At 38.9% G+C, this 27,585-nt stretch overlaps 1 protein-coding gene across 1 annotated transcript in view; it reads left to right on the top strand.

Moving 5' to 3' along the window:
* CFTR (CF transmembrane conductance regulator) overlaps positions 1-27,585 on the top strand; it is an 86,398-nt gene that overhangs the window by 7,299 nt on the left and 51,514 nt on the right. The window contains exons 2-11 of the mRNA XM_050986868.1: positions 5,213-5,323; positions 8,377-8,488; positions 13,204-13,419; positions 14,317-14,406; positions 15,640-15,803; positions 16,304-16,429; positions 18,790-19,036; positions 21,347-21,439; positions 21,998-22,180; positions 24,793-24,984. Of these exons, the coding sequence (XP_050842825.1) occupies positions 5,213-5,323; positions 8,377-8,488; positions 13,204-13,419; positions 14,317-14,406; positions 15,640-15,803; positions 16,304-16,429; positions 18,790-19,036; positions 21,347-21,439; positions 21,998-22,180; positions 24,793-24,984 (1,534 nt within the window). The remainder of the gene's footprint in view (positions 1-5,212; positions 5,324-8,376; positions 8,489-13,203; positions 13,420-14,316; positions 14,407-15,639; positions 15,804-16,303; positions 16,430-18,789; positions 19,037-21,346; positions 21,440-21,997; positions 22,181-24,792; positions 24,985-27,585) is intronic.

Genomic DNA, 27,585 nt, shown 5'->3' with positions numbered 1-27,585 from the left:
TTTACCTTTTGTTGAGACGCTGCAATAATTATATTTAAATATTAAACTATATTACATTTTTTGTTGTTATTTACAAATAACAACATGCTAAAGTTAATATAATTGTCAGAACATGCTATTTCAGTATGGTTACTATTCAAACAAAATATCTGCAACCCTACTCTGTTGAGGTAACCAAGGGGCAGGGGGCAGGAATAAGGCTGTTGTGCTCCATGGGCATGCTGACTTGTCCCATCTGTTAGCAAGGATCACAACAAGCTAGGGCCACCTTTTACAGCTGCACTATAGGATGCTCAGAGAGGACAGCTGGTGGTGCAGTCACTCTTCTGGAGAAGCAATATTGGGTGTAGTAGAGCCACTTCCAGTATAAAGTAAGCAAGAATTTACAATTTGCTGCCCCTGGAGTGATGGGTATCTCTTTTGGCAGGATGGGAGTGCAGAGCCTCTGACATAATCTGGTCAGAGGAACTCTTTGGGAATGTCTGATATCTACATGGTACCTCAGTCTTTTGTTGCAGTTGGTTAGAATTCATGGCTCTACAAACATCCCATAAAACTTAGGCTCTAAAGCATCATAATTATGGCTTGATGATGTTCCTTCTTCCCTGGCCTTGCCCTACCTCCCCCTTAATTGTTAGGGGGAAGGATAAGTTAAAGCCAGAGGCACTCTTCTTGCTCTCTCCATTGAGTTTTAGGTCCAGTTCCCTAGAAATTGCAGTCACTATGCCCAACTGTATTTTGCACAGGTATTTATGCTTTGTAGAGGGGAGGAAACCACGGTGACCTCTGTGCTGCTCAGTAGGTGTTGCTGTGTTGTGCACAGAGCACCTGTTGAAATGGCACCAGTCTGGTCAGTCACCCTTGCAGGAGAGCTGCTCTCTTTTGCTGCTCTTGGGTAGCCCAGCACCACCGTTCTGTTACTGTCTCAGCAAACTGTGCTTCTTGATCTGAAAAGCCCGATGGAGCTGGGGTATTCCTGTGCTCAGGAAGAAGATCTGAGCAGTTGGCTTAGCAACACAGATGCTCCTGTCTTCAGTGACATGTAAAGCAGCCTTAAGGGAGAGTCAAATCCTATTGACAAATTGTCTGTGTTAATACTCTCTGGAAAGCCAAAGACATCTGTCCCATTGATACAATTTGAGTGGGATGAGTCTGAACATGGAGCAGAAAGCAATAGCTGTAATAAGAAATCTGTTGCATACTGCTTAAGTAAATGACAAAGAAATGGTCATTAGAAAGCTACCAAACAGTGTGTTATATATATGATACTTACATATCAATTTCATCATATATGTTTTACTACAGGCAGTAGTTGATAGATGAGGAACTTGCCTTCTTTTCTTTTTTCTTTCTGTACACCCTTGAAACTTGCTCCCTGCTGGGTTTCATACGTGTGTACCCATAATAACATTCCTAGTTAGTGGCAAAACTCTCACAGCACTACAGGTTTCTCTGTGAAAGGGTTCATTAAATGCCAGCAAGTAATCCGATGGCATTTGCCAACATAATGCCGTAAAGCCAATCTGTTTCCCTTCCTTCTTGCTCCCTTCCTTTCAGAATAAATTTCTCAACAACCTCAGGAAAAACCTCAGCATTAACACTGATAAATTGTTTCCAATAAGCCAAAAAAAATAGAGGAGCCATATTCATTGACAAACTCTAACTGAGCCATGTCACCTAGTGTTACGGAAAAATGGATAACTACAGATTATATTGCCAGTTAAAATAAATTTGTAGTCATTTTGAATTTCACATCTTTGCAAAGAATCTAGAACATAATGGCTATAGGAATCTGGCAAAAAATTTGTTTTCATGAGATATTTATGTGTTTTATGTCTAGTATATTCCTTCCAATAGAACACAAACTGTCTCCTGCAGTTCTTGACTGCACAACTCAAGCAGCTGTTGAAATTCCACCTCGAGACAAACATCACACATCAGGCCAACTCCTCCCATGATTACCACTCCATCCTGAAGCCACTTGGCACAGTGCACAAATTGGCCAGGTCTAGGTAGGGTGGAACTTCCAAGCAAGGCCAGGACAGCTGGGAGATGAAGCTCTCTGTGCTGGCCCTGGCAGCAGCTTGCAGAAGGAACCTGGCTGCAGACTAGGAGGTCCCCAGGGAAGGGGTCAGCACTGCTCCTTGAGCTGGCTGGAGGAGTTTATCTAGCACAGTTGCAGCTACCAGATGAGCAGTGAGATGAAGATGAGGACTGCATAAATCTGTATCAAACTCTGACTTGGGAGAGGAGGGTAGTTTAGGGACCACATAATTTTGATGGCAATGATAAATGCACCTGGTTATCACGGAGTTAAGCACAGAGTAAAACAAGAGACATTTCTAGAGATGCAGTAGATCTGCTAAGTGTGCTGCTTTTCCCAAATGATAATACAGCCACTCAGCTCTCTTTCTAAATGCAGTCACATTTTGTTAGTTCAGGCTGTGGCAAAATGCCAGGGTAGGTGCTAATCAAAACTATAAATAAAATCAAATATGTGGAGGGAAACAGTGCAATAAAAAATGTTTTCTCAAAACCTATAAAGTGAAACTGTAAAGCACTTATCTTTTGTCAGGTTGGGAATTGCTTATTGCAGTCTCAAAGCATTATTAAGGGGCTTAGGAAGGTTATTACTTAGCTACAGTGTTGTGAATTAAAGTTGCCTAGGAAGTACTGTTACTTCCTTGCATTAGCTGCAGTAGTGGTTTTGTGTCCCATAACTTGTATTCATTCTGTCATTACTGGAATATCTATGTACCTGGGACATAGGGGAAGCTGAGAACAGAAATTAATGAAAGTTTCTGTTCCTGAATGACAAGGATTAGCCAGCTCTCCACAAGATGTACACAAAGCCAATAAAAAAAAAAGAAAAAAAAAGCCAATAGCAGCTGGTCCTTTCTGTCTTCAGGAGCTGGTAAATTAAAAATCAATACCTGATATAGCACTTGCAGTAATCATGAAAGTCTTTAATGTAAAGTGTTTCATGAAACTCAAAGGTTTTCTTCTAATCCATTTTATCTCTGAAAAATATTAGCTCCTGTTTACAGTAGTTGTAAAGTTTATGGATGTTTTATCATCTCTACATGGTAAAACAAGAGTCCAATGACTCTCCAAAGTGGACTCTCCTAACTCCCTTGCAATAATGTACCATGAATCAATTGTTACTTCTCAGCTACAGTGGTGTGAAAGACTGAGCTACAAGTCATATGATTAAACTGAAACCACACTATTATTGCAAAAATGAAGGATACTCCTTCAATTTCTTAGAGCATGTTCTCTTTCCAGTGGGTGTGATATAACCATGAACTTGGGAAATATCTTGGTGCTTTACTGCATTATGGGGATGATAGACTGCTGTCTCATGCAATTCAAAACGTCACTAAAGTAAATATTAAAGTGTGCATGTGTGTACACACAGTTGCCCACAAATAGTTTTAATCTGTTTTGTTAAAGCCTTTTTGCACTTTTGTAGTGTTCAATGATGTTCTTTTACCCTTGTATCAACTTCTTTGCACCTTCAGAGGCTGCAATTGAGAGTGTGGATTACTTTGTGTGTATGACATTTGTTCTACAGGCATACAGGTAAACATGTCCAATAAGCTGTTTGCATTTTCTGAGTGACTGTGGAAAATGTTATTGCAAATATTTTGTGGTTTTTTAGCTGTTGTATACAAACAAACACAGTTTAAAACAAAAATTTTGAAATTATTGAGGATTTGCTGAATTTTGTCATAATCATGAACCATGCTGGGTTTTTTACAAACACTGGTTTACATATGGAAGTATGATAACAATCAACCACAAGCTACTTATTTTGCAGGCACTTAATTTTTAAGGAAATATTTTTTATTGATGACAGTAAAGCAGAAATTCAAGTAGTTTCAAAATACACCATTAGTATTAGTATACACCAGTAATTCAAAACAGTTTTTGTAGTTTAATCTAGTCCTTTGCTTTCAAAAAGATTTCTGAACAGAACCTGGTGAAAAATTTTGTATAAGTTGATCCCTGGGGATTCATAGGCCTTTTTGGAGCTGAATTGTTTGATAAAATTAGTCATGACTTATAAAGGTTTTCTCTACAGAGTAGCCTTTTGGAGTAGCCTTTTCCTGCCTTGTTTTGTCCCAGCATGCCCTATAAATTGATATTAAAATTTTAAACATGACCTTGAAAAAACAAATGCAAAATATATGTATATAATGGACACAATGAAGATCTCAAGAGGAGTCCTGTGCAAGATTTTTGTTGTTAAGTGCATATTTCAGTGTAAGATGTCATAGAATCAAGGAATGGCTTGTGTTGCAAGGGACCTTAAAGATTGCCAGGTTCCACCACCCCTACCATGGGCAGGGACACTTTCCAATAGATCAGGTTTCTCCAAGCTGCATCCAGCCTGGCCTTGAGCACTGCCAGGGATGGGACATCCCCAGCTTCTTTAGGCAAGCTGTTCCAGTGTCTGGCTACCCTCACTGTAAGGAATTTCTTCCTAATATCTGATCTAAACTTTCTCTCAGTTTAAAGCCATTCCCCCTTGCTCTGTCATTACATGGCCCTGTAAAAAGTTCCTCTCCAGCTCTCCTGGAGGCCCACTTTAGGTACTGGAAGGCTGCTCTCAGACTTTGCTGGAGCCATCTATTCTCCAGGCTGGGCAATTTCAGTTCTCCAAGCCTTTCTTCATAGGGATAGGTGCTCCATCTTTCTAATCCTCTTCGTGGCCTCCTCTGGACTTGCTCCAGCAGGTTCCTGTCCTTCCTGTGCTGAGTACTCCAGGAGGGGTCTCCCCAGAGCAGAGCAGATAGGAATGAAACTTACATGTCCACTTTACTGTAGTTCTGACTTATTATTCATTTATATGGACATAGCACATAGTGTATTTGGAAATACAGTACAAAGGTTTCAATCTTATGTTCATTTGTCTCCTGCTGACTCAGTAGGAAGTTTGGGGCATGATCCGACCTCAAAACTTATAAAAAGCAGGAGTTTCACAATTATTCTTTTAATATTATATTTGTCAATATAGTTTTGTAAATATAATGCAGGGCTGCACTATATTGTGTCGTATATGTGTATGTGTGTGTATGTGAGTGCATGTGCACTTAAACATATTCGGGTGCTGTGGAGAAAATATTCAGGGTGAGACAAGGTAACTCCAGAATTAATGCTAGACTATTTTTAATTCTAACTTTTTTTTTTTTTCTTCAATATTTTTTAGATGGACAAACCCAATTTTGAAAAAGGGTTACAGACGACGGTTGGAGCTCTCAGATATTTATCAAATCCCTTCTGCAGACTCTGCTGATAATCTTTCTGAAAAACTGGAAAGGTATGAAAGGTTAATTAAATAAATTTGTTTCAGGAATGACAATGCAATTTTCATTACAAAGTTTTTGGATGAAATGTTTAAATAGCGTTGTGTGCAAGCTGATTGCACACAGTTGTACTTTGGGCATGACTGTGATCCCTGGTGCAGATGGACAACCTAGATGCTCTAAATTACTATATACAGGTACCTGTGATATCTGCCATTGATCACAGAATCACAGAATATACTGAGTTAGAAGCTTGTGCTGTGACCACTCTCCTGGGGAGCCTGTTCCAGTGCCCAAACACCCTCTGGGTGAAGACCCTTCCCATAATATCCAATCTAAACCTCCCCTGACACAAATTCAGGCCATTCCCTCAGGTCCTGTCACTGGTCACCTCAGGGAAGAGATCAGTGCCTGCCCCTCCTGTTCCCCTCATGAGGAAGCTGTAAGTGCAGTGAGGTCTCCCCTCAGTCTCCTCCAGGCTGAACAGACCAAGTGACCTCAGCCACTCCTCACATGGCTTCCCCTCAAGGCCCTTCACCATCTTCATTGCCCTCCTTTGGACACTCTCATAGCTTTATATCTTTCTTATATTGTGGCACCCAAAACTGCCCACAATATTCCAGGTGAGGCTGCAGGAGTGCTGAGTAGAGCAGGACAATCCCCTCCCTTGCCTGGCTGGTGATGCTGTGCCTGATGCCCCCCAGGACAGGGCTGGCCCTCCTGGCTGCCAGGGCACTGCTGGCTCACATTCAACTGCCACAGACCAGGACACCCAGACCCCTTTCTGTGGTGTTGTTTCCAGTCTCTCATTCCCCAGTCTGTCCATACATCCAGGGTTGCCCCATCCCAGGCAGAATCCAGCACTTTCCAACATTGAACTTCATATGGTTGGTGATTGCCCTGCTCTCTGTGTTGTCAGGGTCTCTCTGCAGGGCCTCCTTGTCCCCAGAAGAGCCAAAAGCTCCTCCCAGTTTTGTACCATCTGCAAACTTGCTCAGTGTCCCTTCCTGTGCAATGTCCAAGCCATGTATGAGGATGTTGAAGGGCACAGGGCCAAGGCTGGAGCCCTGTGGAGCCCCACTAGTGACAGGTCACCAGTCTGATGTCACCCCACTCACTGTAACCCTTTGTGCCTGACCCATGAGCCAGCTGCTCACCCATCACATAAAGTGTTTATCCAGCTGTGGGATGGACATTTTGTCCAGAAGGATCCTGTGACTGACAGACAGTATCAAAAGCTGTGCTGAAATCCAAAGGGATTACATCAACTGGCTTCCCTTGGTCAGCTGGATGGGTTACCTTGTTATAAAAGGAAATCAGGTTTGATAGGCAGGACTTTCCCCTCATGAAGCTGTGCTGGCTGTAACCAATGACTGCCTTGGCTTTCAGGTGTTTTTCCAATACCTCCCAGAATAATCTTCTCCATAGTTCTGTTGGGCTGACAGGCCTGTATTTTCTGGGGTCCTCCTTCTACCCCTTCTTGAAAATGGGGACAACATTTTCTGGTCAGCTGCTTTAGATTCCCAAGACTGCTAAAAAATTGAGAGAGGTTTTGCAATGACAGCAGCCACCTCTTTGAATCCCATGAATCCCATGAATCTCCTATGAATCCCATTAGGCACCATAGATTTGTAGGGATCCAGCTGGAGCAACAGATCCTGCACAACTTCAGGGTGATGAGCAAGGCTAGACTCAGAGTATCAATGTTGGTTCCCTGAAAAGGGAAACAGCAGAAATGCTGTTCTTTCTTCCCAAAATAACCTTGCAAAACCTTGGTTTATTTTTCCTTCAATGAAATAACATTCTTAATTTCCTTTGATACCACTCTTGACAGACTAATTGTTTCTGCAGATATCATACTCTGACTTTCCTCATTTAGGTTTCCACTTTCTTTACCCAATTTCAGTGGGTCCTAATTTTGAAGTTGTGCTGCATTTGTGACTAACTCTTACAACAGAGGTGCCTAAACCCATAGACTCCTGTATTTGCTTCCCCACCAACTGATGTTGTAGCTTTCACTGATGTGCCAGGGCAGCTTACATGTGCACTCTTGTGCCAGCCCAGTCAATTTTAATTGCAGTGAGGCATAAGTATTCCAAACTATGGGAGATAAGAGGGTAAAATGGAATGGATAAAGCAGCCTGATATCTTAGGCCTGATTGAGCAGAAACCATGGGAGAGACAGACAGAGATAACTGCTCCCTGGGGTAGAAGTGACCCAGAGACATGTTATGAAACTTTGTCATGATTACCCAACTGATGTCCTGAAGAATATGTAAACAATGGGAAATTGTTACCAAAAGCAGAATCCTATATGAGTACCATACCTGTAAAACCATATATAAACACTTTGTAGTCTCAATAAAAATCGGCTTCTGATCCAGCTCAGTTGTCCCCGTCTCTCCAACACCCATAAAAACCAGTGGAAATTATAGAGAACGTTGATATGTTAAATGTGTTTTGATAGTTTATAAATGAAATATTCTGGTTATCTAATATTCTGTTGAAAATTTGATAAAATAGTGAATTGAGGCTTTTCTCTGGAGTGTTTTAATCTGTGAATTGAATTTTGACAAAACATGTTCTCTGTATGCAGCATTGCTTCTGGTCTACAAGTTATTATTGAAAAGAAGGTTATTGTCCCAGCAACAAGGTTTAAAATAGTGCTGTGCAATTGAAAAGTCACATTTTTGATGCCTAGTTGGTGCTTTTTTGCAGACTGGAAGAGCTCCAAAATGTTTATTTGCCTATTATTGTACTCTGGTTTTAAGTACAGCAGGTTTCTTTAAAACATACAATGTGACCTTTTCATGAAGTAATTCCCTGCAGGGTGATGTATGACTGAGTATTTAAAACTACCAAATATGTGGCTGAACTGGGTTTGAACTTTTATTGATCTATCAAGTGCATGAAGGCCAGATTCTTGGGGTTTCTGCAAAGCTTTCTTTCATTAGCCACCTTTGCTAAATCTCCTTGGATATATTTGAATCACTTGAAGTATGTCACAGCCATAGCCTCATGTATTTGCTCATATAACTTAATAGTTGTGGTTTTGGTTTCTTTTCAGAGAATGGGACAGAGAGCTGGCAACTTCAGAGAAGAAACCCAAACTCATTAATGCTCTTCGACGATGCTTCTTCTGGAAATTTATGTTCTATGGAATAATTTTATATTTAGGGGTAAGAATTGTTCTCCTCTTCAGTAAGCTTTTAGTGTTCCTTAAATAGATCCAAGTTTTAGGGACTGCTAAATTAATAGAGAGTCTTGTGAATAGCTACAGATTTTTCCTCTGTGTATTGCTTACAGAGGTGATAAATACAGAGATGTATTTTCATTTAAAAATGTATTTTCTGATAATATCTTTATATCTTTTTTAAATGTTTCCAGTGTTTCTAGCACTGTTAGTGCTCCCAAGTGTGTGATTAGAAACTTGATGTGAAAGCCTGAACTGATTATGTTTATCACCTTTCCAACATGTTAGGTAGGATTACCTTGACTTACCAAATGCCCCCTGTTTGTTTGACAATCCTATCACTGGGGTTAAGAGCTGTGAAAATAATTTATTGCTAATGGTGTCTCACTAGGCATGTGTAGCCAGACTGTAAATCTGAAAATTGCTGTTAACCAATATGCACAATAAATATCTGTGTTACTTCCAAATTTCTGTGATTTAGTAGTAAAAAAGAGAATGCATCACCTCTGTAAGGAGGGACAGGCAAACTGGGACCAAAAGGATGTTGTGAGGTTAGGTAGGAAGAAAATTAGAAGGGCTAAAGCCAAATTTTAACTAATTTGAGCACTGCAGTTTAAGACAGAAAAAAACAATTGTTTCTATAAATACATTGGCAGCAAAAGGAAGGCTAGGGAGAGTTTCCATTCTTTGTGGATGCAGGGGGCAGTGTAGTGTCAGGAGGATGCCCTTTAGGTACCCACTCTGTATTGTCTTTGTCCAGGTAAGGCAGTTACTGTCCAGGCCAGGGCCTCTTGCCATGTAAGGAGCTGCCTGGGAGCTGTTCTCTCTCTACTCCTTTGTCACTTTTGCCAGCTCTTTTTTGGGATGACACCTTGTATTTGCAGACCCCTACTCAAACGTGTCTTTTATGTGTTCCTGTGATCTCATCACTGCCTTTAGATTTTCTTTTACTCACCAAGCCAGCAACTCCTTATTCATGATTTCGAATCAGGTTTGCTTTTAAAAAAACCCACTGACACCAAAGCAGTTCTACAAATGTAGCCTACCACGCCCTGTACCAGCTGTTCCTGCAGTCTGCCAGCCAGAACCTTTGCACTAATGCATTCCTGCTAAAAGTTAAGCAGTGTCTGAGGGCTTTTGCAGGCACTCTTGAGGATAACACTCTTTCCCAAAGTTTAGGCAATGTGTGTGGGCATGCATGTGCAGGGTTGATTTCTCCTTATGCACTTTTTCAATGGAGTACAATTTTAGATGGGGTGAGGACAGAACAAGACTGCAGGATTTTGGGGTCATATTCTTTGGTTGTGGGAATTATTTTTTTTAAATTTCTTTAAGAAATCACAGATATGTGCAATTAAACACATAGTAAACGAAACTGCACCTTCCACAATGAACATGGAAAGATTACATCTTAGTTTAAATTCTTTATTCTATTATCATTATTATTCATTTTATTTAAAGCAGCTTCATTTTATTGAAAGAGGAATTGTAAAAAAACCAAATTGCTCCTAAAGCTGCTGGCATTCTTTGCAGGCCTTGCTCACGGAAATTAATGGGAGCTTTGCCATAAATTTGAAAGGGACAGCATGTAGTGCCGTGCTGGCATAGGTGTAACCAAGCTGTGTGTTCTTTTGAACTTCATTTTCCTTTTAGCTCTTTACTTGTCTAATCTCTGAGCCGTTTGCATGGCATCTTTCTTGGCCTGTGGTTTAAAGTGTGCTGACATCCCTGCTGTTTGTGGAGTTGTCCTTTCAGCTGGCATCACAGCTTTGCTCTCATTAAGTCTAGCCTTTTTTCCATCTCTCCCTTGTCCCTGATGCACTGTAGGTACTGATGTTATTGCAGGGTGGACACTTGTGCTCTGGCCCCCTAGAGTACTACAACTCCCCCTCATAAATAGTGTTATGTTAGGCACGTTGGGTTACTGCACTTAATGTATCTGCTCCCCTGCTGTTTGAGATGGTTTCCATCCTTCATCCTGTCAGAATATGAATCTTAGAATTTAAAGAAAAGGTGTTATGGTGGTGAAACAAAAATCTCGCTTTTAGCTTGGTACTAGTTAGCCAACTAGGTGCTTTGCTGTGAGGATCTATTGGATTCTATTTGTATTTCGGTCCTATATTTATTGCCATGAAATTTATATTTCCACTCAGGCACAGCAGCTGCTAACATTAACTTAGAAGTGGTTTTAGTATCATATCCCAAGGGACCCTAATGAGGATTTCCTGAAGTTCTCGCATATGGGTCACGGGTGTGAGTGAGGAGGCAGGGAGGGAAGTGCTCCTTGGCCATGTGCCAAAGAAGAGATGGGCATTATTGTCCTCAAAGGCAGAGTGTTTGAGCATATGGGGGATACACGTAACATAAAAGTTGTTGTTGCATAAGAGTAATCATACCAGGTCAGATTAGCAAAATATGCTGTGTCATAATCCTATTTCTCTCCAGATTTTACTCTTTTAATTAAGATCACTTAAGAGTGAGGGGGACACTTACGGGTTTCTGAGTGGCCTATGATGGGTGCAGGAGGGAAAATAAAGACAGGAAAAGGCAAAATATGAATGTTGAAAACTGAATTTTCTCTTAGGTGTACAAATGCCATTCTTTTTTTTAGGCAGGTTGCTTTAATCATTTTATTCATATCAGTGGGTAATTTTGAATTTACAAGAGAAAAAAAAAAAAACAGGCAGGTCTGCTTTGGTTTGTATAGACTAGATAATTGGGAAGCAAGCTGATAAATCTCCATTGTAAACCAGTGGACTTTTATGCCCCATGAGATAATGTATGACTTGGCTTGTTGCCAGCCACTATTCTAGTCTGTAAATCTTTTTTTCCAGCAAGCTCGGAATGTATACAATACATTTATAGTCACAACAAACACAGCAGCAGAACATGTCATTTTCACTGGAATAAAAGTAAACACACAAAAAAAATGTTGCTATTTTGAGCTGATATAGAAAAGCTTATCTTGGAATCTCCAAGAATATGAAAGCACTGTATTGTCCTTGAGAGGTGACTGGTGTGTATTTTATGAGTTTTGGGGAGCCTTGGTTCTATGCTTTGGGATGCATATGGTCTAAGCACAGCTGTCTTGGGTCATGTGTTTTTTACTAAACACTCCTCCCTTTGCCTGCTAATAACACTGAAGTCTTTGTCAAAGCTGGCTCCAGATTCACAGCAGAGTGGGTAATTTGAGTAATGTAGCACATAGTACAGGTATGCTGTTTGAGATGTAAAATTCTACATCTTCTGTGGAAAAAGTGAGTAATGAATATCAATCCAGGTTATAGAAGTACCTGCAATTGCTTTTGTATAAGAGAACCCAAAGGAGAAGAAAAAAAAATACAACTAAAGGGGATTTTCCCAATCTATTTATAACAGTAGAACTTTAATCACAGCTGAACATCACCAGTTCCCTTCTCTGAGTCTCTGTGGTGGTCTGTGTGGTTTTCATCTGGAAGGCAGTACTGGTAACTTTTGGGCAAAATTTAACACATCTCTGTACAGAAGAATTCAGTAATGTCTTGTTACTTTGGAAGCATCACATGCTTTCTGCTGCAACACAACAGAAGGAAGAATAAAGAGATTCATGCAAGTTCATAGCACTGTGTACTTTTAAACTGACCATAACAGTGAAGCAAAGGAGCCCATGCTACTTCATGTCCTTCTGAAGCTCATGCAGTAGATGAAGCAAAAGGTTAACCCCAGCACACAGGTGATATTTGCAGTTCTTTGGGAAAGACCGGGTAAGGAAAGGCAAGAGGCAGAGATGGGAAAAAAATGAGATTAGAGGAGTGAAAGGATGAGAATGATGAGGCAGGGAGGGAAATGAAAGGCAAAGGTGAGGTAACACTGTGGGATTCAATCACAATGGAAAAGGAGTCTGAGGACAAATGTAATAGCAGACTGAAGTAAAGTCAGGGCTTTAGCAAATCATTTGGATACCTTGTAGTTTAGTGGTTTGACCTTACCTCTTTCTCTTACCTCTCCTACCCTGGTTCTCTATCCTGCTGCTCATCCCTGGATGGGAAGGGCTGGGGCCTCCAGTGTAGGAGGGACTGTTTTCTCTCTGGGACCTTTATTAAACTTGCCTCCCCTACCATTTACTCCCTCTCCTTCTGCCTTTGTTACAAAACTGGATGTAGCGTCTAAAACTGTTGAGTAGATGATCCAATTATTTATACTTTTATTCTGTTCCTATTTCCATTTAGTTTTTGTTTTGGCTATATTCTCACTTCTTGTGAGAATGGTAGTGTTCATTTTGGTAGTTCTGAGGCTTCCCTTGTCCTGTAAGTCCCATAGAGTGCAGTGAGAACTGTTCCCTAGGGCCAAAACAGAGGTCCAGCCTGATAAACTAGATTCAGTCATATGATAGGGCTAATCCATTACAACTATGTAAAGGAAATGTGGAAGATAATTTCAATTGTCACTTTTGTGGAAAATGGTCAAACAAAATTTATGAGCCAGATTTGCTTTGGTGCAGTTGCAGGAGCATCACAGACTTAAAACACCAGTCAGTTGTCTGTTCTCCTGTGCAATTACTGCAATTTTCTGTGGTTTGCAGAGCAAATAGGTCTGATGTCCTCATTTAAGGTATAACATTTCAAGTCTCAGTTGGTGGGACTTTGAACTGAAATGTTTGCCATTTTGGAAAAAAATGAACCAACTGCTGACCAAAATTACTTTTCTTGTTTCTCTCTACAGGAAGTCACCAAATCTGTGCAACCCCTTCTGCTGGGGAGAATAATAGCTTCCTATGATCCAGACAACTCTAATGAACGATCCATAGCTTACTACCTGGGAATTGGCTTGTGCCTCCTCTTTTTTGTGAGAACACTGCTGATACACCCTGCTGTATTCGGCCTTCATCATATTGGAATGCAAATGAGGATAGCAATGTTCAGCTTGATTTATAAGAAGGTAATTGTTTCATGTACACCCCAAGCCAAGCCTCTGTCTGTAGTCTATGTAGATTTTAGGCTAGCTGGTTGAAAGATTGATAGTTTTGTTAAGGTACACAAAGTACATGGAAGAATATTGTGGCTAACAGTTTCTGACAGCTCTCAGTTTCCCAGCCCAAAGAATTAAATACCTGTCTACTGCTGGTTTGACTGAAATCAGCCTCTGTGACTTCAGACTTGCTGTGTGTGTTGTGAGATGCTTTAATTGCTTTATCACTGTGCTCCTGTTAAAAATGTGTACTGCAGAGGAAGAATAACATGCTGGTGGCCAAAGAATATCTTCAAAAGAGAATTAGAAGAATTAGAGAATGTGACATTGAAGGGATTGAGTTTGAATGATACTCTGTGACATTGCTACAGTATGAAGAATCAACAGATACTGACCTATCACATGCTAAAAAATACAAAGCTTTAAAAATGTCTTTGTTTTACCAATACCCAAAGAAGATAATTGAAACAAGCATGTTAGTTATTCTAGTATAAAGCTCACTGTGAAAGCATCTTTCAAAAATATTTGTCAAGAGAGGCAACAGTAGGAGATGTTTGAGGATACACAGCAGCACACAGCATGCGTGCTTAATTAAAACTTGCATTTGCATATATATCTATATCCATAAAATATTCAACAGAAAGCAAGAACTAAGTCAATACATCAATATTTTTAAACAATTTAATGGCTATATTGAATTCAAGTGACATAAATAACAAGTTTAATGAGACTTTTTTCCTAGCATAAACAAATAAGTGCATTATTACGTATATTACTGCATCATTGCCTATAGTTTTCATCTCTATTTATTGTTTTATGGACATAACTTACATGACAATTTTTTTATGGTTTGGTTTTCTTTTACAGATCCTGAAACTGTCAAGCAGAGTTCTAGATAAAATAAGTACTGGACAATTGGTCAGTCTTCTTTCCAACAATCTGAACAAATTTGATGAGGTGTGTCATTCAAATACAAATGTCAAGCTGTTCATGACAGATATTGAGGAAGGAAGGAGCATAAATGGAGAACTGCCCTGAGTGCTTATTGTAGACTAAATACTCATTCATTACTTTAAGAAAATGTGTTGGCACATAGTCATAGAAATGCTCATTCTGATACTTAGGACATTCTTTATCTCCTATGCTGATTAGAAGAGGAAACCTAAAAAGCATTTACATTATAAAAACATGTTTGTTCTTCAGTCCAGTGATACTAAGGTCGTTAAACAGCTCATTTCACAGACCTTGTTGGTTCAATCCTTACATCCTACTTCCTGATGACTGTATCTTTTTACTAAGGTGATCCAGCCCATTTCTGTCATTGAACAAATTCCTATTATTACTCAGTCCACTAAAAAGTGATTGTTCATGTAAGACTGTGTTAGAGTCACAGACTCTAACACAGTCTTAGAGAAAATCTTACAGAGTCTTCTGTAAAACTTCTTTCTGTTAGAGACTACAGCAAATCCCTGCTATTGCCTTTAGGAACTTCTGTTTTTCAAGTGTGTTTAATTGGCCCTTTGGTGTATGAGATTTGCCTCCCTTGAAAGACACAAGATCAGAGAGACTGTAGACACGTGGCTGGAACTGCAGGGTGCACTTGAAGCACTGCATGACTGTATAGGGTAATGTCAGCTGGTGCTGCACAAGTTAAGACAAGTGGTCTGTCATGGCAGCAGTGCAGCTGCAGTAACACAGACCCCAAAATCTCCTGAATGAGAACTGCATTGAACTAGTTGTGCTCATACAACAGTCATCTCTTCACCAAAGGAATATTTGCCTTCTATATCAGACTAAAACACTCAGAAGATTCTTAAAAGTATTTTTCTCCTCTTACAGTGGTTGAAAAAGCCAGCATTGATGCCAAATTCCATTTACAAAGCTGTGACTTTTCCTCATGCATATGCATAACAAAGAGACAGCTGCAGATTGAACTTTGCCTTAGAAAAATCAAAGTTTAGGCATGAAATCTATATGTATTGCTGCACTGTCATCATAATTAACACCCAGAATGCTATGTACTCAGAATCACAAGTCCTCCTTTATAAACTTGTTTTTTTGCTGGAAATATTTGTACCATTCTTCACTATCTTTTTCAAAGTGTCACTTTAATGGCTAGTTCCTTTTCATGTAGTTTTCAGAGCACACCTCTAACTTTCACTATTTTTTTTCTACTGTGGCCTTCCATAGGGTCTTGCTCTGGCTCATTTTGTATGGATTGCACCATTACAAGTGGCACTGCTGATGGGATTGCTCTGGGATATGTTAGAAGCTTCTGCATTTTCTGGACTTGCTTTTCTAATAGTTGTGGTCTTATTCCAAGCCTGGCTGGGACAAATGATGATGAAATACAGGTGACAAGAATGTTTTAAAATATTTCAATATATTTCCTAGAACACATTGGTTTTAAGAAGTTTATATCACTTGATTAAGGGACTCTGGTTAGGACATTATGTAGGATGAGTGTTCAAAGAGTGTTTTCTGTGTAGGAAAAGTTACAGACAACATTTCACATATTTAGGAGCAGGTCTAAAGTCTAAACTTAAAAAAATTGAAAGTCTAACATGGAGTAAATAGTGTTAAAATTAGATTTAGCATTAAATTTAGAATTTTTAGAAATAAAACTACTTGTTAGTTACTTAATCCATTCTTTTTAGAGCTTGTATTTTCTCCTTTTAAAACAATGGTTGGATTTCTACTAATTTCTTCTTAATTCTCCATAATAATTCTGTTTAAGTAAACATTTTAAGCAGAGGCACATATAGAAGCTGTTTTCATTACATACAATGGGATACAAGTTACCCATATGGGATGAAAATGGTGAAGATTGACCTAATGTCTTTTTACTTTGTAGGAATAAGAGAGCAGGAAAGATCAATGAGAGACTTGTCATCACCTCGGAAATAATTGAAAATATACAGTCAGTTAAAGCCTACTGTTGGGAAGATGCAATGGAAAAAATGATTGAAAACATCCGTGAGTAAGTGTACTCATTTGTCACACAAATTTTTTTATGTGCTCAGACAAAAGAATATTAGGTGGCTATGAACATCATCTGTGGTCATATTAGTTAAGAAGTAGAGCAACAACTATTAATCCTCAATAAACTCAGCATGCATTCCCACACTGCAGCTTGGGTTTTTTCCCCCTTTTTTTTTTTTAAAGTTTACTATGGAGGTGAGATTTTAAATTTTTTTTATTTACTTCCTCATTTGTTATAATGATGTTTCAGGGGTTAGTTTGCACAGGTAAAACAATTGTGGGATCTGTGTTTGTTTCTGGCCAGCCCTGTCCTCATCTTAAAATAAAAAGCCCTTTTGTGACGGTTGCTTAAGGCTTAACAGACATCCCTATTCTGTGGTGGAGGAAACAATATGAATCCTGTGCAGCCATTTTCTGAGAAATGCAATAAAGATGGTTATAAAATTTGCAAACAACCTGTGGAAGGAGTAAATTAGATTCATGTACTTATCCTGCACATTTACATTAATATTTATTGTCTGTAGATGGCCTTGTAGAAGGCTTATCTTCTCAATTAATATAAGGATTAAACTGTAACTGCCAGACCTGAAGGAGAAAGGAGGTAAAAGTTAGCTGAGACCTGTGAGAAGGAAGTCTTTGTTACCAGCAAGGAGTTCAGGGGAAAGGGAGGAGAAGTGACATATTTATTGATGGGTGATGCTGCATGAAAACTCTCCCATGTGTCCTGTGTGTTTGTTTAGTCTTTTACAGAGAAATAAAGTTCTGTGCCAGGTGTGTAATTGGGAAAATAAAAGAAATATAAGTGTCATATTATCATATAAATAACAGACATACAATTATATTGTTCCGCAAACACCTTCTTGTTCAGCTGCTTTCTGAAAGACAATCCAGGGAAAGTGAAGTGTTCTTTACCATTAAAATTTGTAATTATTTACTATAAACAATCAGAGAAACTCAGTCTGAATCCAGGTCATGAGTGCCTGCTGAAGGATGGAACCAGTTTAGTATTCCCCTGATGTCACTAGTCACATGTATTGCTTTTAGCAAATTTGAGAACACATCATGCTAGCAAATCCTCTAGAAATTAATTAAATAAATTGTAGTCCACAAGCTGGCCATAGAAACCTGGAAATTGGACTGTTATTTTATTAGCCATATTTACTATAATAATTTATAATAATTTTTGTAATGCTGGAGTTAATTTTTACTGTATGATGCATGGATTTTTAAAAGACAAGAATGGAAGCAATATTACAAGATCAGAGAACTTCTCCTATGAAGAGAGGCTGAGATAATTGGAATTACTCAGTCTGGAGAAGAGAAGACACTGGGTAAACCTTGTTATGGCCTTTCAGAACCTGAAGGGAGTCTACAAGTTATAAGTGGAGGGATGTTTTGCCAGGGTACACAGTGATAAGACAAAGAAGAATGGCTTTGAACTGAGGGAGGGTAAATTTAGATCAGATATTAGGAAGCAGTTCTTCCCTGTGAGGGTGTTGAGGCACTGGCAGAGATTGCCAAGTAAAGCTGTGGATGTCCCATCCCTGGAAGTGTTCAAGGTCAGGCTGGATGTGGCTTGGAGCAGCCTGGTCTAGTGGAAGGTGTCCCTGCTTATGGCTGGAGTGTTGGAATTGGATGATCTTTAAGGTCCCTTCCAGCCCAAACCATCCTATAATTGTATGATTCTTCCATTTTTTTAAAGTCATCCAGAGGATCACTGAGTGAAGACACCACCAGAGCAAGTCAACCCAGGAATATCAGAGTTTCCATTGAATTTGGGTTGTGGAATCAGCTCTGCAGGGCCTCCCAGTCATTTGGCTTGTTAAGTGGTAGCAGACAAGACCTTGTGTTTGAAGCATCCTAATTCACAGCCATTAGTGGCTTGCCATGCAAAAGAAAATGACCTTATAATCAGACTGTCTGTTGTAAGGTTTTTTTATGGAAACATACAGCAAATCTGGCATTTCAAAGTATCTTTTTTTTATAGTAGTTATGCATCTAAACGAGTATGGGATGAATGTTCTGGGAGCACATCACATACCACGGTGTTAGATGCTTGAGGTTGGTTGTGCCAGGAATTGTAGAAGCTTGTGGCTCATTCAGTATGTAAATCATGACAGATTATTGTTACTTTGTCTGACATCTCTGAACATTGATGTCAAAATTTGACTCTAACGACATTTTAGGCCCAGAAATAGTTTGGAGTCCTCCTTTTCAGTTGCAATTCTAGAAAAGAAGAAGGATAAGTGAGCCTCTGTGTTAATTGTTATGCCAGCAGTTCCATCCAAAATATTTGTAAGTTGTAAACTGTGAAGTCCTACACTAATTATTTGTACTTTTTTTTTTTTTTCCTAACAGAACTGAACTGAAGCTTACCCGAAAAGCTGCTTATGTGAGATATTTCAACAGCTCAGCCTTCTTCTTCTCAGGCTTTTTTGTGGTGTTCTTAGCTGTGCTTCCGTATGCTGTGATTAAAGGAATTACTCTCCGAAAAATATTTACCACCATTTCCTTCTGCATTGTCCTTCGAATGACAGTGACCAGGCAGTTTCCCGGCTCTGTGCAGACCTGGTATGACTCTATTGGAGCAATAAACAAAATACAGGTACAGTGCACAGACTAAAATCTTCCCAAGTACGTAAGCTAATTCTTTCGATCGTGTTATCTGGTCAGCTGATCAGCAAAAGCACACAGCAGTTATGCAGACTTTTTCAATATATGTTGCTTTGACTAAACACCATGAAGTGTCATTATAAATCTTGATATTGTTCCCCAGGCAGCATAACCACACAATCTCATGCTACCAGCTTGCTGATTTTATTTATTTATTTTTTAAACCATTTTTCTTTTTTTTAAACATTTAGTCAGTTATTCTCATAGCAGAACAAGAAACTTAATAAAAGCACTGGCTTGTGGTGCCTTAGAGATGTTTTTCCTTCAGAAAAGGAAGTTCAAAATTAGCACATGTTTTATATAGCATGGCTTCCAGGAGCTGCAGTCACAGATCTTCTGTTTTTCTGGACATTTGTGACAACAACAGCAGAAGACTGTGCATTTTATGCAAATGTGCATCTTGTTCATTATAAGTAGCAAACATAATTAAGGTATCAGTCAAATAATTATTACCCACCTTACCTACTGAGATCAATTGCTCATGTACCAGCATGAGAGGCTTATCTGCAGAGTAAAATCAGTGTGGATTCTTATTAACTCTATATATTTTACCTGCTGTTCTGAAATTACTCCCTAGGAAGAGGATTCTTACACTATTTGGGGTGAAACCTTAGACCTTTTTCATTGTATATTTACAGATATGGGGTTTTTCGTAGAACATAGATTTTATCAATTTTAATGGGGTAAAAATAACTAATACAGATCCTAAAGTTCTTAATCAGATGTCTGAACCTCAGTTTAGGATAAGAAATAGGTGTAGGATTTTTATGATTTTCAACTGGGCAGAAAATTTAAGAAATCTAGCCATAAACCTTTTCATTGGACATTCAGAAGGCTGCTTTGTTAGGTTCCATTGTAGGCTTTCCTTGTGCTCTCAAATTCCCTAGGCACTAGTGGAAGCATCCTGTCTCTCCTGTTTCCTGGAAGAGTGTGTCCAGTGCCCTGGACACAGTCACAGAACTGGCAAGCCCAGTGGTCACATTGCCCACACTGCACTGAATGCTTGTCTTTGGAGATATCAGCAAATGGGTGCTCCAGAACCCATAAATAATCATCTCTTTGTGGCAGGCTCAGTATAGCTCCCATAGACAGGCAGGATAGAGTCCCAGAACACCAAAGCCCTTTACTAGTCTTGAGAAACAAAAACAAGAATATTAAGCCACTCACACATCTCTCTGATTTAATTTCCACATCAGTTAGAGAGTTGACCAGGGCAGGTATATCCCCTGTGTTATTGTATTTTCATATGCTTTTTAGACCATGACATTTCAGAATCAGTGTGCTCTCTCTGACTACCACTGCTACAGGAGCTCCACTGGATGACCCCTTTGTTATGAAAGCATAGCTTCTTGGTTTTTTTTTTTTCATAAACCATGTGTGTCATGCCTTCCAGTTTTTCAGTTCCTGCCCTTTCAATCAGAATTGTTATGCCAACAGAGCCCTTCTTCTTGTTCTCCTTGGGGAATTTGCAAGTGTACTGTTGAGAGCTGATTTCCCCATGAGCCTGCTTAGGTTTTCCATTGTGTTGCCCATGTAGATCTATTTGCTGACACATAATTAAAAAAGAGTAGAATTTGGAGGAGACAATATTTACAGACTATATACCCTTAATAAAATAATGGAATAGAGAGGCTGCCTTTCCTACATTATCACAGCCTTACTCTTATTTCCAAATGCTATTCCCAAAGGCAACATGAGCGCCAGGTTGCTAACTTGTGTCATTTGAAATTACACTGCATCAGTGCTGCACTTGCCAGGATCATTATCTGCCTTTTATTTTTGTTGGTGGAGAGATCATTCCAAGTCTTTTAAACTCTTGCAGTTTTGGAAAAGGGAGGTACCAGCATGTAGCTGCTTTGTTTCACTGTTTACTAGAGTGCAACCCTCTACATCTTACTCCAAAACCAAAGCTTTATTTGTAAAGGGATAAACTCAGAGGGATGATCTTGCCAGATACAAGTCCTGAAAGCAAAACAAGTGCCAAGTTTCAATATCCTTTCTAAATCAGAACCAAATACCTTTATGGCTATGTTTTCACTAGCAATGAAAAGATTGGTAGTTTCAAAAACATTTCCTGTTGCATCAAAAAATGTTGTATGATTTATATTTATGCCTCTTGTTGAAAGCACTGAAATGCAAAAGTGCCAGCTGAAATATTAGTGCTCTGTGTAGGCAAATATAGACTGCTTTGTGCAATATGACCTGTCCCTTACTGTTTCATCTGCTTTTATGGTGTTTCTAGGATTTCTTGCTGAAAAAAGAATATAAAGCTCTGGAGTATAATCTAACAACCACTGGGGTTGAGCTGGACAAAGTAACAGCTTTTTGGGATGAGGTTGGTACCTTTACCCAAACTATATTAAACCACAGAGTGTATATATGTATTTATATGTATTTTAATATTTGCCATGATGCTCTCTAAAAAGAGCAGCCTACACTCTTTCATTCTAACTAACTTCAGCTTTCAGCAGGTAAGGAATACTTAGCAAGTAAGTAATGCATGATGTCAAATTATGCACATGGAGAAACTTGGGAAGAAACATTTTAATAAGTGTTAAGGCCTGTATTAAGTAGTTATTACTGACTTAGGCCAGCCTGAAAACAGGATCAGGCTATGTCATGTATAAACACTGGAAAACAGTTCTATAATAAGCAAATTTTGTCTGTGTCCACAGATTTGGCACAAGTCCAACACAAACATTTAAAAAAATATATATTCAATAATATAATTAGTATTTTATTGACAGGAAAAGTAACATGGGAGAAATAAGTTTATGTTTTCCTAAATCCATAGTATGATATACATGATGTATATCTGTACATATATACTCTGTATATGCATGCTTTATTTATTTTTTTATGGACATCAAATATATATCCACGTATGTTGCAGGGAATTGGAGAGCTATTTGTAAAAGCAAACCAGGAAAACAACAACAGCAAAGCTCCTAGCACTGACAGCAATCTCTTCTTCAATAATTTTCCCCTTCATGCCTCTCCTGTTCTTCAGGATATAAATTTCAAGATTGAGAAGGGGCAGCTATTGGCTGTTTCTGGATCTACTGGAGCAGGCAAGGTATTTCTGTTTCTACTTGTTCAACTAGAATCCTAATAACTATAAGGAATAATATTGTGTTATTACCTGTATTGTTACCTCTATTTTTACTGTATTTTTGCTATCCTGTGCTTGCTGCAGAAATGATGGCTGCAGGAAAAAATATGGATAATCTGCAACTTTCACTGAAATAGTTACTTGAAGTTTTATACTGTGGCCACTATGAGGTAGAGTTTGTTGGATATTTTTTGTAATAGAAGGTTACAGAATTATAAGGAAATAGCAATTTAATCACAAAATTTTTTCCCCATTGGAAGTAAAAGGAAATTTTACAGGAGTAATGCATACTGAAATCTAAAGTTAAGGCTCATGGTGAGAATCTCCTGGCCTTTAAAAAAATTAAGATTATAGGATAGATACACTGATGGCTCAGTGTGCTAGAAAGCATTTTTTTCTCTGCCTTGCTAACATTTTAAGGAAAAAAACTGAAGACAAGATGGTTTGTAACCTGAAAAGGCTGACAGGAATATAGCCAGGCATGTGTGCCCTGGACATGTGGTGTACCTGATCACTCAGCTCTGGTTCCTGCAGTGCCTCACTTGGGCTTCCTGAGACCCACGTGGAAGCCTGGGGAGATGCTGCTGAAACTGGTGGCTTCCTGTGAAAAGCTGTGGTTTAGATTATTCATCATTTTACTACCCCAAAATATTATCAATGCATTTAGTTTGCAGATGACACATCCAATTAACATCATTAATATAAAATGAGTTGAACTGTGATACTCTTATTCTCTTTGAACAGCAAGTAATTAGATGAGTCTTGACGAGTCTTTCATCTTCGCTGTGACTTTTGAGGAAATGTGAAAGTTAAAAAAAATGCTCATTATGCTTCTCCTGTTTAATAAATTGTAGGTGAAAATTTCTTTTACTTGCATGGGGTAAAACCTTTGGTCTGTTGGAGTCAATGACAAAGGACCCATCAATTTCAGTATGATCAAGGCTTCTTCTTTTTCATTAATGATCCCCACAAGAGAGAGCAGACATTCAGACCATGAGATTGTCCTCAAGATGATGTGTTAAGGTGCATTTTAGTGTGATGATTTTGAATTAGCAGAATAGTTTATTGCTATAGCTAATGCTGGGAATTGTAATGTAGAAATGTGAACTGGAAAATGCTGAAGGATGTATGTATATCTCCTTTAATCTGCTACATAGGAAATTGTGGAAAATTCGGATTACACTGAACAGTCTATGGGAGTATATGCGTACAAAAAATTTGCACTTTCCAAGACAATAAAAACAAAAGCCTTGTAATGTTAACTCAAAAAAGTTAATATTATAAAAGTAAAAAAATAAGGTTCACCTCCCACCTACCACCCCCCCCAATAATGCTGCCTTTCCTTTACACATTCTTCATGTAAGGATTCCTTCATGGTGCTTGAGGCTGTTACTCTATGTTCCAGGAACTGTCAGGCCCATGAAACAGACTGCACAATTTTATCTATATTAGCTATTTAATCTATAACAGGTATGAAGCCTGACATCAGCTGTTTAATATTGCTTCAATATTAGATAGAGTTTGTTTCAGTTTTGTTTTTGTTTCTTAATTTGTGTTATATGGCACAAGATGCAGTGGTTTAACATCCAGAGTGCAAAATGTACCCAACAGCTGTCCTTTGCAGGATGGGGAACTTCTCACTCAGCATTTTGGAAAAGTCACATTCTGGTATAAGGGAAGGAATCTCCTGAGATTCCCCCAGGATATTGCATAACTTACAAAAGGATCTCTGGGCTTGACAGCACAAAACTGTGGCTTAGACAGATTTTTTAGATCTTTGGCTGTTACGTCCCAGCTTTGTTGACTGTTTATTAATGATAAGAACACCACTGCAATGGCTCTGCAACAAAATTTTCCGTGTATTTCTCAATTCCATTCTTTGATCTAGTAGCCAATGATGTGTGACAAGGTTACTACAAGCTACTCATTAACTTTGAAATTATAACATGTCAGTACTGAAATTGCAATCAATTCTTTTATGAAGGGAAATAGTAAATATACTTAGGTCATGCATTCACGTAAATGAGTTAACAGTTACAGAGGAAAATTCAGATCATACTGAGTAATTGTATATACATACACAGAGAAATTGCATTTTTCAAGGCAATGCAGATAAAACACTTATAAGCACTAGCAAAATAATAAACATGAATTATGTTGTAGAAAGAACAAACAAAATAGTCACTGATAATGTGAAAATCAAATAGAACTCTCTATAAATACTAGTACCTTATGTCTGTATGTATTTCACAGATAGATTTTTACCTTGTAAGATTATTGATAACTTCATTAAAATGACATACTTTTGCAGCAGCATGCCTTTTTTACAAGATATCATACACAATTTTTATCATTTATTAAATTAAGTTTCTCTTCTATTAGAGGCCTTTCAGAATCAGACATATCAAGAAAGTGTCCACTAATTGTAGTTTGCACTAATTGTCACTTACAGGGACACTCTTGATGGGACAAATGTGCCATTTAAGTGCCTTAGCAGAGTGACTCTCACTATGTGCAACATTTCTTTTTGTTGAACAGATATCTGATATATTTATCAAGTGTTAATGTTTTTTCAGACTTCTCTTCTGATGTTGATAATGGGAGAATTGGAGCCTTCACAGGGCAAAATTAAGCACAGTGGAAGGATATCCTTTTCACCTCAAGTCTCCTGGATCATGCCTGGAACAATAAAAGAGAACATAATTTTTGGGGTATCCTATGATGAATACCGGTACAGGAGTGTCATCAAAGCCTGCCAACTAGAAGAGGTTAGTCATCTAGGACTTTTAAGACCTGTGACCCAACCCAAGTGAAAAACCCCAAAAAAAGGTATAGGAATGGGGCTTAAAGCAAGTGAGAAATTTCTGATATTTAAGGAACTCAGCTTGACAACCCAGTTTTGTGGGATTGCAAGTCACCTAGTTGCCAGCTGCCTGGGAGATACACTGACAGTTCTGGCAATTTGCACAACAGAAGCTGGGTAAGCTGGCTCAGCTATTATATTGTGTCTGCCTTCTCAGCCTTCCTTGCTAGTTAAAAACATGAGTAAACATACTGATGCTGAAGAAATTGTGTACAAATATATTATTCCTAATTTTTTTGTCATATTTCTTCCACATAAAGAAGCTTTTCCTTGCAGTTTTGGAAATTAACCTGTTTTTCTCCTTTCTTTTGCATTTCAAAAATGGCTGCAAGGGTAACCGGGACGTTGTGGCAGAAATCTGAATTATTTAGTAGAAAATCTTGACTAAATTTGGGAATTTTTCTATGTATACACTAAAAGTTCTTACGCTGGAAATAATTTCAGGATTGATCCTCATGTGTTATGTAGTACAACCACATTAAAATGTCCCTGTATATGTTTGATGCTGACAAAAGGTAGTATAGTGAAATATATTTTACACATGGCAAGATACAAAAGGAGCCAGTATTTGAGATCTTTGCAAAATCTGTTATGGCTTAAGATTTTGTCTGTAATACACAAATAAAACCAGTAAATATTTAACTGTGCTGAACAGGATTTTTCTTTTGGCCACATAGTGAAACGTATTTTTCCTCAGCACCGTCAAGCAAGAAACCTTAAGCAGTCTGTTTAAAAATAAGGTGATTGCTGCATTTTATCTCATTTAAGCAATAAAGAAATATTTCCTTGTATGTTTCTGGCCATTTAAGCTTATGTTTGGATTTTTAATTTGTTTTGCTGGAAACCTCTTGGGAAGCTCCTGAAGACGGGAGAATTAACAACCTCTGTGTCAGGCTTTCTGTAGAGCTGTCCTTAACCCTGGTTGTGAAAGTTAAATCCAATGCCAAAGCTCCAAGAAACAGCTGGCCTCAGCAGCTCAAACCTGCCCTTGCTCAAGGAGGCTTCCCAAGGCAGGCCCTTCCTGGGGCAGCAGGTGATTGCTGGTGGCTGTGTCTCAGTGCTGGTGGCACAGCTCGGGGTCTCAGTGCTTGGGGCATGGCTCGGTGTCTCAGCAGGCTGCAGCTCTTTTTTTCTCCAGGCAGGCTCAGTCAAGCTAGCTTTGATCTGTGTTGGTCTGTGCAGAATGATATGCTTCACCTCCTAGCAGGGCTTATTATTTGAGATCAGGCCTGATACTTAGGCATATTTTTTTCTCCTGGACTGAGTAAATTGGGCTGCCCTGAAGAGAAGGCAGAATAGTCTGGAAGGAAGCCAAATGCCTTACCTTATTGCTATTATTATGCTTTCTTGTCTTGCTAGCTTTCATGTGTTAGTTACCAAACAAGACTCAGTATGGCAGATTGAAGGATAGATTTCAAATATTAATTCCCTGTTTATTCCCAAGTGTGACCTTTTAAAGATTTATTATGTTAGTGCTTTGCATTGGAGTTTGTGTGTGTGTTTTCTTGTTTTCAGAGAGGAGAAACCAGAGGAGTTTTTGCCTCACTGAGTTCACTCTGCCCCCTTCTCTGCAGCCTTCCTAGGTAGTTATATATTCCACCTGAAAACAGGCCTGCTGAGTCTAGTTCCTATGTGGAGCCCTCAAGAAACCAAGGGTTGGTGGTACAGAAGAGTTTCTTTCCTTATTGTGCATATGCTCCAAGTCAGTTTATACAGAGCTCTTAACTATGGATAATTCATATTTATTTCCAAGCTCTATACTCACCAAAATGCTTCTGGAATACAAAGACTTCTTCTTTGACCAAGTGGGCAAATGGATGTATTAGTAGGATGAAAAGTAATACCTGTCAGGTGCCCTTTTAACTTTGCCATTTCCTCCATGAACCTATAGAGGAAGCAAACTGAAGATCTAGCCCAGCTTGAAATATTGATGTCTTTTCCCCTTTTTCTTTATTAGTGCCAATGAGATTCTGCAGGTCACTCTGTGTGGGTCACAGACAAACTCATTGAGGTGGGTTTGAGGCTCCCAGGCACACAGGGAAGCCTGTTCTTGTAACACACAGCCTGCTCCTGTCTGCTGCAGGACAGGATGCTGAAGCCAGCTGATGTTGCTCAAGGTGTCTCCACTTTGCTTTAGAGATATGGAAATGGTATTAGAGAAATGTAACTTATATAATTTGGGGTGCATGAGAATGTTCACAAAATTCACTGCTACATTCTCCTGCCTGACTTTTTTGATTTAGTATGTGGTTAAATTACTAAGGAGGTATCACTTAGACCCTCTTTAGAGTTGCTAAGTGTGCAAAGTAGATGTATCTCTAAGCAACCGTGAAAGATGGAAAGAGCAAGTAAATATTTCCCAGAACTTTCCATATTTTTAAGTGTCCAAGGATAGAATTTTCCCTGTATGGGAAATCAGATCTTCAGAGGTAAGAATGTGTCTTTTGGTAGATTCTGTAAAGTTGAAGAGAATGGCAAACCTGGTTCTTGTTAGCCATCATCTAAA

The sequence above is a fragment of the Serinus canaria genome, chromosome 1A, assembly GCF_022539315.1.
Source record: "Serinus canaria isolate serCan28SL12 chromosome 1A, serCan2020, whole genome shotgun sequence".
In the NCBI taxonomy this organism is placed as follows: Eukaryota; Metazoa; Chordata; class Aves; order Passeriformes; family Fringillidae; genus Serinus; species Serinus canaria.
The sequence above is the reverse complement of the archived record's forward strand: the minus strand, read 5'-3'. Positions and strand labels throughout refer to the sequence as shown.